This window comes from Fusarium phalaenopsidis, assembly GCF_050370095.1.
Source record: "Fusarium phalaenopsidis strain FUZ10S chromosome Unknown contig_32302, whole genome shotgun sequence".
Lineage (NCBI taxonomy): Eukaryota > Fungi > Ascomycota > Sordariomycetes > Hypocreales > Nectriaceae > Fusarium > Fusarium phalaenopsidis.
Window position 1 is genome coordinate 6,285,508 of NW_028145405.1, and position 13,518 is coordinate 6,299,025.

At 51.0% G+C, this 13,518-nt stretch overlaps 6 protein-coding genes across 6 annotated transcripts; 4 read left to right on the forward strand and 2 right to left on the reverse strand.

Moving 5' to 3' along the window:
* Positions 1–651: 651 nt before the first annotated feature.
* Positions 652–2,290, forward strand: LRP88_09290 (Zn(II)2Cys6 transcription factor; the record flags this gene model as incomplete). Its single annotated transcript, XM_083245778.1, has 2 exons — positions 652–701; positions 772–2,290. The coding sequence occupies 2 exons, from the start codon at positions 652–654 to the stop codon at positions 2,288–2,290; spliced, it is 1,569 nt and encodes a 522-aa protein (XP_083100272.1).
* Positions 2,291–2,747: 457 nt separating this feature from the next.
* LRP88_09291 (M20 family metallopeptidase) lies at positions 2,748–4,132 on the forward strand (the record flags this gene model as incomplete). Its single annotated transcript, XM_083245779.1, has 3 exons — positions 2,748–2,837; positions 2,887–3,568; positions 3,618–4,132. The coding sequence occupies 3 exons, from the start codon at positions 2,748–2,750 to the stop codon at positions 4,130–4,132; spliced, it is 1,287 nt and encodes a 428-aa protein (XP_083100273.1).
* A 97-nt stretch (positions 4,133–4,229) lies between these two features.
* LRP88_09292 (C2H2-type zinc finger protein) lies at positions 4,230–6,982 on the reverse strand (the record flags this gene model as incomplete). The annotated part of the gene is made up of 8 exons (XM_083245780.1): positions 4,230–4,257; positions 4,315–4,537; positions 4,596–5,011; positions 5,124–6,168; positions 6,235–6,474; positions 6,528–6,606; positions 6,673–6,806; positions 6,859–6,982. The coding sequence occupies 8 exons, from the start codon at positions 6,980–6,982 to the stop codon at positions 4,230–4,232; spliced, it is 2,289 nt and encodes a 762-aa protein (XP_083100274.1).
* A 284-nt stretch (positions 6,983–7,266) lies between these two features.
* LRP88_09293 (SDR family NAD(P)-dependent oxidoreductase) lies at positions 7,267–8,174 on the forward strand (the record flags this gene model as incomplete). Its single annotated transcript, XM_083245781.1, has 3 exons — positions 7,267–7,369; positions 7,507–7,830; positions 7,879–8,174. The coding sequence occupies 3 exons, from the start codon at positions 7,267–7,269 to the stop codon at positions 8,172–8,174; spliced, it is 723 nt and encodes a 240-aa protein (XP_083100275.1).
* A 249-nt stretch (positions 8,175–8,423) lies between these two features.
* Positions 8,424–12,031, reverse strand: LRP88_09294 (uncharacterized protein; the record flags this gene model as incomplete). Its single annotated transcript, XM_083245782.1, has 5 exons — positions 8,424–9,460; positions 9,523–10,151; positions 10,839–11,419; positions 11,472–11,915; positions 11,981–12,031. The coding sequence occupies 5 exons, from the start codon at positions 12,029–12,031 to the stop codon at positions 8,424–8,426; spliced, it is 2,742 nt and encodes a 913-aa protein (XP_083100276.1).
* Positions 12,032–12,452: 421 nt separating this feature from the next.
* LRP88_09295 (polysaccharide deacetylase family protein) lies at positions 12,453–13,488 on the forward strand (the record flags this gene model as incomplete). The annotated part of the gene is made up of 3 exons (XM_083245783.1): positions 12,453–12,558; positions 12,615–13,296; positions 13,350–13,488. 3 exons carry the CDS (start codon positions 12,453–12,455, stop codon positions 13,486–13,488), a joined length of 927 nt encoding a protein of 308 aa, XP_083100277.1.
* Between the last annotated feature and the right edge of the window lie 30 nt (positions 13,489–13,518).

Below are 13,518 nucleotides of genomic sequence, written 5' to 3' on the forward strand. Positions count from 1 at the left end.
GTGACATTCTTGTCGGCTCATTTGGGTCATGGAGTGTGGTAACATCTCGAAAGGACATGGCTAAATTCTTACCTTTCTTTATTTAGGGGGCCAAGAGGATTCCTCCGATAAGTTGGGAATAGTTTCGACCAGAATCCTGTCTTGAAATCTGCAAGAAAGAAGCTCAAAACCGGTTACAAAGCGCTTATGAAAACGCAGAAAAGGTCCGTCGGACTCTTATTTTGACGTCTTCACCGTTACCCTGAACCAAGTCAAGGCAGACAGCCGAAATTAGCAGCAAATCATCATCAAAGTCCCTTTCCAGCCCCATTCCTTGGCCCCCAATGGCCCCCATTAGCTCGGACTCAAGAATGGCCCCGTTAAAGCATGATTGGTCTGCTCGGACTAATCCCTGCATGCCCCACTTTCAGCGCTTGGATTCAAACTCTCCTTGGTATCCGATTGTCATAAGTAGGTTTGCTCATCACATCGTGACTTGAATCCTCGCTGAGACCGATGCCTAATGTATCCAGCCTTACCAGCCCTACAGCCCTACAGCCTTATCTGTCTCGCGTAGAGAGCTTGTTTATGGAAACTGACACACCCATTTCGTGACCGGACTACTTGGATTCTCTGTCTCTAGACGTTAGACTTGCGACGTCTCGCGCCGTCATGGCCAGAAAGGGTGGTCCGAAAGTCAGAACGGGATGTATTACCTGCAAGTGAGTTTGGTGTGCGCCTAAGAGTGAAAACGTGTGACAGACATCCCTGAATCTGACAAATGATAAATAGAGCCCGCAAAGTCAAGTGCGACGAGGCCAAGCCTGAATGCAATCGTTGTGTGTCAACGGGCCGCAAGTGTGATGGCTATCTGCCACAGAAACAAGACAAGCAGCGGCTATGGCCGAAGAACCAACAGCTCTTGGCAAACCCTACTCGTGCATTCCCAGGAATTGAAACCCGAAACGAAGGTAGAGCGTTGCAATACTTCTGCGACGTTGCTGGGCCGTTCTTGTCGGGGCCCGCCGACCGATACTTCTGGACGCATCTAGTCATGCAGTTCGCCAACTTCGAACCTGCAGTACGCCACTCGATTATCGCCATTAGCTCCCTTTACGAGCAGCTCCCATCTGGCTTACCTCAAGGTACCGGGGCCCAGGATCAGCGGTTAATACTCACCCACTACAACGCCGCCATCCGCGAGCTGAAGACAATGACTGCCCCAGAGAAGCAACCATTGGTTCTCCTTGTCTGCATCCTCTTTATCTGCATCGAGTTCTTGCAATCAAATGACGAAGCGGCCCTCAAACACTGCAAACACGGCATCACCATGCTCGCGCAGTGTGGCGCTGGATACGAGTGGACACGACAATTCCTCGGGCCGATTTTTCGACGGCTGAGTCTGTTCCCTTTCTTCTTTGGTAGAGAGCACTCTCATTATCCGAGTCTCCATGCCCTATCTGGTTCCGTGCCGAAAAGCTTTCAGTCATTTACCGATGCGCGATCGATGATGGACGAACTTTTTACCCGGTCGGTTCGTATTATGCGCTTGGGCGACGACTACCGAGTCGGTCAATTGAGACATCAGCCATTCCCCGACAGCTTGTACGACGAAGGGATGGCCGTGAACTCTCTTCTGGATACTTGGGACACACTTTTCACCACCCTTTTGTCTACTGACTCAGGGTATAATACTGCAATCGCTGAGCGACCGAGTGTAATAGCGCAACAGTCCTTGCTTATTCGGTTTGACGTATGCCGAATCATGGCCGATATGGCTGTGGAGAGGGAGGAGGGGCCCTACGACCGCCATTTGGAGAGATTCAAGAGTCTCGCTGAGCGCCTCGAGAGTCTGGCCTCGAGCGTACCATTAGTGGCCAAGGGTGGAGATTCCCGCTCTGTAAAGTTCACGTTCGACATGGGATTCATGCCCGTCATGAGTTTCTGTACCCTCAAGTGTCGAGATCTTAAGACTCGGCTGCGGTTCTGGCGCCTCATGCCAACCCTCGCCTGTGCACGCGAGAGTCTGTGGAACCTGAACCTGATGACAGGGTTGGCCCGACGCGTGATCGAGATAGAGCACAAGATCCGGGTTCATGACGATGGCCAGCACACGATTCCTGACACTTCAGAACCCCTAACCGAGCGTATGAGGATACGACACTTGTGGGCGGATTCGATGCCGACATGTCGGGTTATACACGGGCAGACTATTGTCGGCAGGGTTGCGGGATTCTTTCTATTAGATGAAGATGGTAACATCCACTGTCGGACGGAATTCTTTGATGACATGGATTACAACAATGGTTAAGTAACCAGGTCGACTCTCAAACATAACATGCATTCCCGAACAGAGAGCAGCGATTATTCTCATTGGCAGGATCCTATATTGCATCATGGCAGGACAACGGCAGAGCGATTTCTTCTCCATAACTTCTTACCGTGGCATCTATAAATCTTGGTATTATTGTGCGACAACGCAATAGTCGGTGTATAGATACCGTGGCGATTGACGACTAATGGAAAAGCCCCCTTGACACTCTGGGCCGTAAATGTAGTCTTGGGCCAGCCTCATTGCAGCCCATAGTCATATCATGATCAGTTAACACGAGGGACGTGGTCTGCTCGGAGAATAGAGTTTAGCCCCAGTTGGGCATCAGGTGCTGCCAATGGATATGCAATTAAGCCAGTTCTACGTCATGTCACGTCAAGGTGCGCAAGACCACAACTCCTCTTGCTTTCACACCGTACATCACATCGGCTGAACCATGGCTTCTCAATCCTTCGAGGACATCCCGTCCGTGATATCTTCATCTATTCATTCGCACTACGAGTCCATAAAGACTCTCAATTACGAGGTTGATGTCCCTTCAACACCCTTGACCGACCATCGGCTCACACGTATAGATCCACTCCAACCCGGAGCTCGCCTATCACGAGCATCGAGCTCACTCAACCTTCACCTCGCTCCTTACCTCTCCCCCCTTTGCTGACCTGGGAATTACTGTTACTCCTCATGCGTACGGTCTAGAAACCTCATTCTCTGCCGACTTTGGTTCCGGTGGCCGCCTTGTTGTATTCAACGCCGAGTATGATGCCCTCCCCGGAATAGGCCATGCTTGCGGGCATAACCTCATCGCCTCTTCCGCTCTCACTGCCTTCATTGGTGCTGTCTATGCCCTCAAAGCCTCTGCAAAGCCAGGGCGGGTGCGTCTTCTGGGAACCCCTGCAGAAGAAGGAGGTGGCGGAAAGATCCCGCTTATCGAGGCTGGACCATACAATGATGCGGCGGCATGCCTGATGACGCACCCTGGGCCCCAGTACCTTCTTAGCGGGAACGTCACAGGAGTTGCTGCAGCAAAAATGCTGGCGAACGTGAAATGGCGAGTCAGTTTTCAGGGAAAGACAGCACATGCATCAATGGAGCCGTGGAATGGAGTCAACGCACTCGACGCCGTGTGCCTCTCCTATAATGCCGTTTCTATGCTTCGTCAACAGATCCGACCGCATGAGAGGATTCATGGGGTCTTCAACGAGGCAGGAGATCGACCAAGCGTCATCCCCGGCACGACAAGCGTTTCATACTACGGTACATACGCCAAGGAATCTTGACATGAGATATTGCTGACTCTGAGCAGTTCGTAGCGATACACTCGCAGCGACAGAGCGGCTTTGGGCACGTGTAAAGGCCTGCTTTGATGGTGCTGCGTTAGCAACAGGCTGCACCATCTCATACGAGCCCATCAACACGTACGCCGACCTTCGATCTTCGCTCCCACTGTGTAAAGCCTTCATTCAGGCCATGGATACAGCCGCTGCTGGCAACACACCCTGGCCCGATTCTGGTGCTAGAAAAGATGAAATCATTTCTCTCTTTGAACCGTCAGACTTCATCGGAGGTTCCACTGACATGGGCAATGTCACCTACGTCTGCCCAGGTATCCACGTCGCCTTTGGCATTGACACGGCCCATGGCCAAGGAAACCATACGAGCGGTTTTGCCGACGCGGCAGCACTGGAAAAGTCCTTTAATAGAGCGGTAGAATGGGGGCAAGGTATGGCTATTGTGGGATGGCGTGTACTTAATGAGGACACGTTTGCCGAAGAGGTGAGAAGGGAGTGGGAAGATGACATGAAGAGGGCTAGCCAATGAGCTACGAACAGATACAAAGCGCAGATATCTCAGCTCAATCCTCATAATCATGAATACTCGCTCACAGGTGATGGATATTCCTTGATCGCAACTCTAATTACAGGACATACGGTGAAGGTGCTGATCTAAGGCCTGGGCAGCTTTAGTTCACAACTGTCGCTCATCCAGGTTCTCGCCTATACTCCTCAAGTAACAGTTCTCGGTACCTCTGAAGGCTCGCCCCCATAACATTTATAAATCGCCATTGAGTGTTACTTTTGAAGAAGTGTGCCCAAATCTTGAGTACAGCCAGGCTCAAGCCCCGTGGATCTAACTGTCCATCAACTTCCTCCTCTTCAAAGTCCACAACCGAAAAGGCTTCTTCGACGATGCATCGCACCCAGTGAAGCATGCGGTCTTCGCTTGCTGGAGACATATGTCAACCATTGACTCATGGAGTTATAATAAACCTAGTAACACGTACCATTTAGGGAGACAGCATTCACCGAACGCTGTAGAGACGCCAACCACTTGCTCAGCAGAACAGCGCACTCCAGGGCTGACAGAGAATGACGAACGCTCCAGAAAAAGGCCTGGCTCCGAGCTACACGATCAACTCCGAGTCTCACGGGGATGCTCAGCGCATGAGCAGCATACAACAGAGCCGATATGACACCATCGCTCCTCTCCACGTTGGGGCATTTCATCAGAGCCTGGGCGATTTGCTCAGGATCTCGGGTTTCAAGTAGGCGATGAGGACCGATATTGAGATAGATGCGGACATAAGCGAGGCCTAGTAGGGAGCTCGATGTGAAGGGGATCGGTCCGTTTTCGTTGTTTGGGTCGAGGCTGGACTCGGGAGCCTGCTGCCAGCTGGTGGTCCAGGAGCGAAGGGCACGACTAAAGGAGTGGCACGTGTTAGTGACTGGCTAACGGGTGCGTATGAGATTCTCTTAGATAAGGGGATACGAAGCGAAAACAGGGAATTTCCGGTCGAGGTGCGGAAACTTACTCGAGCTTGTCCACTTCGTCGGGCGGAAGAGACGCGGACTGATCCATGATGGGCAATGACAAGTCACGGACAACGTATATCCTCTGTAACAAGCCGTGGAGTAATATGTAGTTTCCTATCGGCGTAGGGGTGGGGTTGAGTTCGCATTCGCTGTTACGAAGTAGAAGCGAGAGTGTTTCCTGGAATGAAAGCTGCTGCTTCTTGACCTCGCTATGAGCTGCCTGCCAAGCCGTCGCCGTCGGAGCTAACCATTCTTTGGTATGACACGGCAGCCGCAGGTGTATCTCGTTGGTTCGAAGGGGTGGATATACGTTGTATGCAATACTGTGAGTATGAGTGAAGGTGAAGGCGATGAACTTAGATCTTCGGACGGATTCCTGATGTACCCATGCGAGCCATCTTGCTTGTAGCGAAACTTGATCTGAATCATTGGTCGCATGTTCTTTCTCCCCCTCCTCCTCTTCTAACCCGAGATCCCGAAGAACCTGAATTAGTAAACCTTGGAGGGAGAATGCCTCTTGGATGAGGGATTGCTTCATCTCCCAGGTTGCATAGCCCATGATGTTAATTAGGGCGCGGACAGTATCAATGGGCTCCCATGTGCCACATATAAACCGTTCGTGTTCCGAATTACCATCTGGTCGCTTTCTCGGGGACCGTCCTTGCATGCACAAGAGGCTGGCTGTCTTTGGACCGAACTGATGAGCTTCCTGCAGAAGTCGCTCAAACGTTATGGCTTTGGCTGCATGGAATAGGCGTTCTGCGATCCGGTGCTCAAAACAATACTGTGCCCCAATTGTCGCAATGGACAAGACAAGTTCAAGCGGGCTGTCTAGGACGGACCAGGTCTGTACATGCATAAAGACCATATGAGAATGGAAGCCATCAATGTAGCTGGTAATATATCGAGCTAAAGCGTGGCGTGAAGGCAGTCGGAAGTCGGGATCCAAGACATCTCGGAAGTTGTCCAATGAGTGGCTCAAGCGAGCTCGTTGTTCATCGGTGACCTTGAGCACAGAAGGGGCCGCTTCATGAGCTCGGGAATCTATACCGGCAAATCGTAAGTTGGCATCCGCTCTACCAACTGAGGGGGCTTGAGGCTGGAACCTACCTTGATCGAAATGTGTATCCGGGGCTCTGTCACCTGCAGGCACTGAAGGTAACCAAGAGTTAAAGGGGGTGCCGAGACGAGCTCCACGAGCAGGAGGATTGCCCTTGGGTGCTTCACCTGACGTCGTTTCATGTGCATCAGGCCCATGGAAGTAAGGACTCCATTCTGCTGGTAGCCCTATACCATCAAGAAACCCAGCGAATTCCCAGAACTGGTCGAAGTTGTAATCCAGAGTCTGACCTGTTCTGAGTAAACAAGAGTGCTCTAATCTGTCTGGAGAATTGGTGACCTACATTGATCAAAAGTCTCTTGCGTAACCATCAGGTCCTGCTGGGCATCAGGGTCCAGGTAAGCCTGTGGATCAGCCGGGAGCTGCTGTTGTTCTGCCCATGACGAGGCATTGTCCAACTCAAGCGACGAGTCAGTGGTGGCCGTTACCACATCCGGCGTCGGACTTGGTCGGGGGTTCTCGGCTTCACCGGTATGCAGCGAAATGCGTTGATGTCTCGTGAGCAGGTCCCGACGAGCAAATGCAGCCCCACAAGTGCATACGAATGGCTTCTCTTTGGTATCTACAGTGTCATACGTCAGACAGCAATGACGTGTGAGGTGGAGGAGACTGACGAGTACGGACGTGACGACCCAAATGCTCAGAGCGTTTGAAGACCCTTGTGCAATGGGGGCAGATGTGAGGATCTCCCCGACGTCGACGACGAGGTCGAATGGCGCCGTCCCCGTGGGTCGTCATGATGGGGATGTTGGAGGCGTTTGGTGGAAAAAGAGGGAGAGTTGGAGAGCAGCAGTTGGAGGCTTTCTCAATGTTGGTTTGTTTGTGGGTACGCTAGGCCTTATCGACAAGGGGGGCGAAACCTTGGGGCCATGTTGGGCGATTTGGGGCCATTACTAACTGCTCCAAAGATAACGAGTCATGAGACAGATTGGATTGGCAGTATACAAGTCAGAGTGATTACTTGAGAGGTGAGGGGACTGATCCGATCGTCGCCGAATCGTCTCTACCAGTCAAATCTCACAATGTCTTCGACCATTCTCAAGTTGCCAGGCGTAGCGCTCATCACTGGTGCTGGAGGGACTGGTAAGTTCCGAGAGGGCATGTTTATGTGGCCAGTCGCTTACTGTGAGTGTTTTCCCTAGGAATTGGAGCGGCGGTAGCAAGAGCGTTTGCTCGGTCAGGATGCACACGTTTTGCCATAACGGACCTAAACAAAGACACCCTGGCTCAAACTCGAGGTCAAATCCTCAGCATCAACCCAGATGCAGACGTTCTCGCTGAACCTGGAGACATCTCTGAAAAATCACACGTCGAGTCGCTCATTACCCAGGCTGTGAAACGCTTTGAACGACTGGACTATGCCGTCAACTGTGCCGGCATTCTCGGTTCAGCAGTACGGTCGACGGACATGGACACGGCAGACTTTGATAAGATTACAAACGTGAACTATCGCGGAACTTGGCTATCTTCTAGAGCAGCCTTGAGGGTCATGTTGCAACAGAAACCATTGCAAGAGCACCCCGAACAGAGGGGAGCAGTTGTCAACATTGCCAGCCAGCTCGGCATTGTAGCACGTCCTGAAGCCGGTAAGTTCCTTCACATTTGCCTCTAAGACTTATTACTAACTGGTGTAGCTGCATACTGCGCTTCCAAGGCAGCCATCATACACATGACCCGCTCGGATGCGATTGACTACTCAAAGGACAACATTCGCATCAACTGCGTGTGCCCCGGCGTTATCGAATCGCCCATGACCACGGGCACAAAGGAAGTAACAGAGAGGTTACGCCCAGCAATAGAAATTGCTCCGATGCGCAGAATGGGGCGACCAGATGAAGTCGCAAATGCTGTCATGTTCTTATGTTCCAGTCAGGCATCGTTCATTCAAGGACATGCCTTGGTCGTTGACGGGGGATATACCATAAACTAGATATTTGAATATATATATTAAGTCAAGTTTCTCTGTAGTCACTTTGACTGTCGAGTATTTAAAATGACTGACTGGCTTAGTGATAATCTGGTTGTGGGTAGCTTACTCACGGAAAGGTGGAGAGTGATGATGGCCTCTATTTGAGACGTCATTGCGATTAACAAGGAAGAGTAGCCATGTTTGGTCTTTTTTCGAGATACCAGCAAAAGTTTAGTCTATTAACCTTCTGTCCATCTAATTTTCTCATCTTCATGATTCGACAGCCAGAGCATTCTTACTCGTCGCACACGCTCCATTCACCTTTGCCCAAGCGTCCATCTTCAAAGTCTCGCCCATGTCTCCTTTTTTAGCTACTGCACGCGGCGCCTTCCAGTCAAATGCCCTCTCCCATGCGTTTCCCACATTCAGAATCTTCTTCTCCTGCCACAAGCCGCCAACAATTTGCAGTCCTACAGGAAGTTGCACTGTGGGATCTTCCGTGGCCGGTGCAAATCCAACGGGGATTGACATGGCTGGGTGGCCTGTGACGTTGAAAACGGCTGTATTGGATGTAAGTCCTATACTTGGCTCAAAGCACTCTCGGGGTGTTCCCTTTGGATCCCCGTGCTTGGGAGCCACATATGGGGTAGTAGGCATAACCACCACGTCAAAGTCCTGAAAGATTTTCTCGTAGTCGTCACTTATCTTGCGGCTCAAGTTCATAGTCTTGCCATACAGGCCTGGAAAGCGGTCCGCGAGGTAAAGACCATTGATGACGGTATTTTTCGTTGAGGGAAATAGCTTGGCAAAGTTCTCAGAGGTCCAAGGAAGACGAGCATGTTCAAACTCGGTGAGGTAAAGTCCCCTTCGTCCGTGTGCTTGGCCGATAATGTTCATAGCGCCGGCGATGCGTTGTTGGATAGTCCATATCGAAGGGCCTTCCAGATGTGAGGGGATCGACACTTCTTTGACGGTAGCGCCGAGCTTTTCGAACTTTTTCACCGCTGACATGACGACATCTCGTACACTTGACTGTACGATGGGCTGGTCGAAGCCCTCTCGAAGGATGCCAATTTTGACACCGGCAAGACTTGGTTCTGGACTCAAAGAATCGGCATAACCATGTGAGCCATGTACGCCAGCGCCCAGCGCTCGATCATCGATTCCATCATAGCCGGCCATGGCATCGAGGAAAATGGCAGCATCAAGAACAGATCGTGTCAAGGGACCCGCGTGGTCATCGATTGCGTCTCCACTGGTAATTCCCGTCCACGGAACAAGGCCATGCGTAGGCTTCAGTCCGACGCCTAGAACGAAATTAGTCAATACGAGATCTCTTCGTTTGCAGATGGAAATAATATCGACTTACATCCACAAAGAGCTGAGGGAACGCGGATGCTTCCACCCTGGTCAGACCCAATCGCGCAGTCAACGCGACCTGATGATACCAGCGCTGCACCTCCTGATGTGCTTCCACCAGCCGAGTAACCTCGATTATGAGGATTCTCGACGATTCCTTGAGCACTTGTGAAGGAGGATGTCGAGTTACAGAAATTTTCGCACACGCTGGTACCGACAATATCCGCTCCCTGGTCCAACACCCTTGTGACAACAGTGGCATCTGTTTTGGGCGTCCATGCAGGGAAAGCATCGCTTCCAAAGAATTGCGGTACACCCGCTACAGCGATGCAGTCTTTTAGACAGACTGTCTTGCCTTTGAGGGTGCTAGCGCCATCAGGTTTGCCTTGGATGAGAAACTTGTGCGCCCATTCGCTACCAAACTCTTGCTCCTCAGGAGTTGCTCGGTGAAGGTTCAGACGAGGGTATAGTTTCTCATCTGGAACAGGCTGATAGTCTGGAAGAGCAGAGATATGCTCAGCACAGTCATGAACTGCGGCAAGGAGCAGGTCAAAGTCGGCTGAGTCTTTGGCGTCTATGCCCACTCCAAGACGCTTCTGAAGAAGCTTTTCGGCATCGCCCTTCTTGACCGGATTATCCCTAGGAGTTATTTGTTAGTTGTGAATGGCCAGAGATAAGATTGGGAAAGGGATCATACGGCGAAACATCCTTAAAGAAGACAGACATGATGAATCACACCTTTCTCTATCTCAAGAGCCAAGATACCGTCGGACGAGTGGCGTCACTTTGAGATTCAGTTATTTTGTGTGCCAACAGAACTAAAACGCTCTTTCGCTCCCAGCTTTTCAAGGATGATAGAAACTACCAGCGTTATCAGTTGCCTAGGCTATTGTTCCCAAATGACCCCAAAGGCCTGGAGGTTGGGGTCATGTCTCAGATGGGGGTCGGGGGATCAGTCATCATCCCTCTGATTGGATGATTTTACCCCAAATCCCTGTCTCCTCAAGGCGGAAAGATCAGCATCACGAGGGCACTCTCTGGTGGATACAGGACATTCGCCAAGATCCAAGGACGCGCCGGTCGAGCCGAGGTTGAAACTGCGCGCTTTCACAATATTGGCACAAGATGTCAAGGAACAGGTGCACCATAGCATTTTGTTGTTGGTATAGTTCAGGGTAAGTTCGTCTGAGAGCTTGGTCTGAAAGCTGTCTTCATCCATTGGACAGATAGGGTAAAAAGTGGCCAATGGGACATTGTCTGTTCTAGGAGTTGTTCGAGGCTATCCTTTTCCACATCTGTTTGTTGACCTGGTCCTATCATGCGAACTTAACTACCATCCTCCCCTTGAAGTCCCTTTTCTCATATCTCTCAACTATCTTGGGGGCATCTTCAAACGCGACCCGTGTAATCTGAGACCTAATTCCACTTCTTCCCACTGCCTCCATCATTCTTGCCGTGCTCTCTGCGCTGGCAACGTAACTCCCCTTAATCGTCAATTCTCGAAATACAAGGATACTGGAATCGAATTGCCAGTTCTCTGGAGGGAGACCCAGAACCACCACGGTGCCGCCAATCCGAAGCAGTGAAAGTGTCCAAGCTGTGACCTTAATCGAGTCTGTGCACACAACTGCAGCTGCAACACCCTCCTTCTCTGTAAACTCAAAGATCTCTCCAGAGGCGTTAGGTTGACTTGAATCAACTACGAGATCTGGTGATAGGTCTGGCTTGGGAACATCGGTTGCTAGAGTGCGACCTGCTTTGTGATTATCGATGGCAATCGTGCGAAAGCCCATAGCCTTGGCGAATTGAAGTCCTAGGTAGCCAAGACCGCCGATTCCGATGATGGCAACAGTGGCATTGGGTTCCAGGTCTTTTGTCGCCTTCTCGAGAGCACCCCAGACAGTTGCCTGAGACACCATTAGCTTGTTGACCCAGAGAGCGAAGAAGATGAAGACTTACGCCTGCGCACATCAATGGGGCTGCCTGATCAAATGAAACTTCATCTGGCAGCAATATGGTTGTCGCCGGGTCGGCCATCATGTATTCAGCCAGACAGCCATCGTCCTTGAAACCCGCCATCTCACGCTTCTCACAGTACCGGGGATCAAATGTGCCATAACGTTTCTTGGATAGTACGCAGCCGGTGCATTGAGTGCACGCCTTCTTGAAGTTGAGCACACCCACACGGTCGCCTACTTTCCAAGAGCCGCCGCATCTATCACCCACTTGCACGATGACTCCAGCAGGCTCGTGAGACGGAATTATGGGAAGCTTGGACTTGAATTGGCCGTGATAAACTTGGAGATCAGAGTGACAGAAGCCTGCCGCATGGACCTTGATGAGGAGCTCATCGTCTTTGATCTGGGGTGTCCTCGTGGTAACTAATGCGTATGGCTCATTGTACTAAATTGCCAATGCCTGGTCAGTCAAACAACTACTTATGACAGGCAAGCTGGGGTTGAACTGACGCTGAGGAGCTGAGCCGCTTTCATCTGCGAAGGCAAATCATTGAAAGACATCTTGGTATCAGACAGTGGTTTGAAGCTCTATGATGCAAAGACTGAAGAGTTGACTATCTTTCGCCTATAACCGCGGCTGTGATGTCGCCCCAACTTGCATCTCAACTAACCCCGACGTCGGTGATAGGAATCTCTTCGCTAACACGGTTACGCTAGTCCTTGAACTCACTGGCCCCATAATTTACCCCATCAGACTCCATTCCCAAAAGACCCCAACACCAACAATCAGGCGAGTCTTATCTTGATGCCTCCAACGCTTATCTTATCGTGGATGGATCCATCGACCAGGTTTGTGCAGATAATTACCCTGGACTAAGGCCCCCTCCTCCCCGGAATTATCTTCATTGATGTTTCACTTGCCACGAACCCTCATTCGCTTGTGAGAATTACCTTCAACTTCAATATCATCACATCTTTCAGCATGGGCAAGAAGCGCGTTCTCATCAGTTATGGTGTTGACGTTGACGCTGTTGCCGGATGGCTGGGCTCGTATGGCGGCGAGGACTCAAGCAACGATATCAGCAGGGGTAAGTGCATTGTTTCACGCAGCCTCTGAGACAAGACGCTTACCCTCTGGGCACAGGCCTTTTCGCCGGCACCGTTGGTGTACGACGAGTTCTCAAGTTCTTTGAGAAATACAACATCAAATCAACCTGGTTCATCCCAGGTCACAGTTTGGAGACCTTTCCCGAGGAGATGGCCCTTGTCCGCGATGCAGGCCATGAGATTGGCCTTCACGGATACTCGCATGAGAACCCAACAGACATGAGCTTGGAGCAGCAGCGCGATGTTTTGGATAAGACATACAAGATGCTGACTGAGTTCTGCGGCAAGCCCCCACGTGGCAGCGTTGCCCCCTGGTGGGAAACCAGCATGGAGGGGGCGCAGCTACTCCTCGATTATGGTATTGAGTACGACCACAGCATGTCTCACCACGACTGTCAGGCGTATTATCTACCCACAGGAGAATCCTGGACCAAGATTGACTACAAAAAGAAGGCGGCTGACTGGATGCATCCGCTCAAGAAGGGCATTGACACTGGTCTTGTAGAGATACCATCCAACTGGTATCTTGACGACCTGCCACCCATGATGTTTATCAAATCAGCTCCCAACAGCCACGGTTTTGTGAATGCTCGGGATGTTGAGGACATTTGGCGAGATCATTTCGACTACTTTTATCGGGAATATGACGAGTTCATCTTTCCCATGACGATCCACCCAGATGTGTCGGGGCGACCGCATGTATTGCTGATGCATGAAAGGTAAGCTGACTGAACTGGATGCCTGAGATTGTCACTAATTGAATGGCCTGTAGATTGATTGAGCATTTTATGAAGCACGAGGGCGTTGAGTTTGTTACTATGGCGGAGATTGCGGATGACTTCAAGGCGAGAAACAAACCTGCGCCGGGAGCCATTATGCCAGCTGCCGCCGGATCTATTTTGAAGAATTAGATGTCACATAGTTCAATGTCATCACGAAAT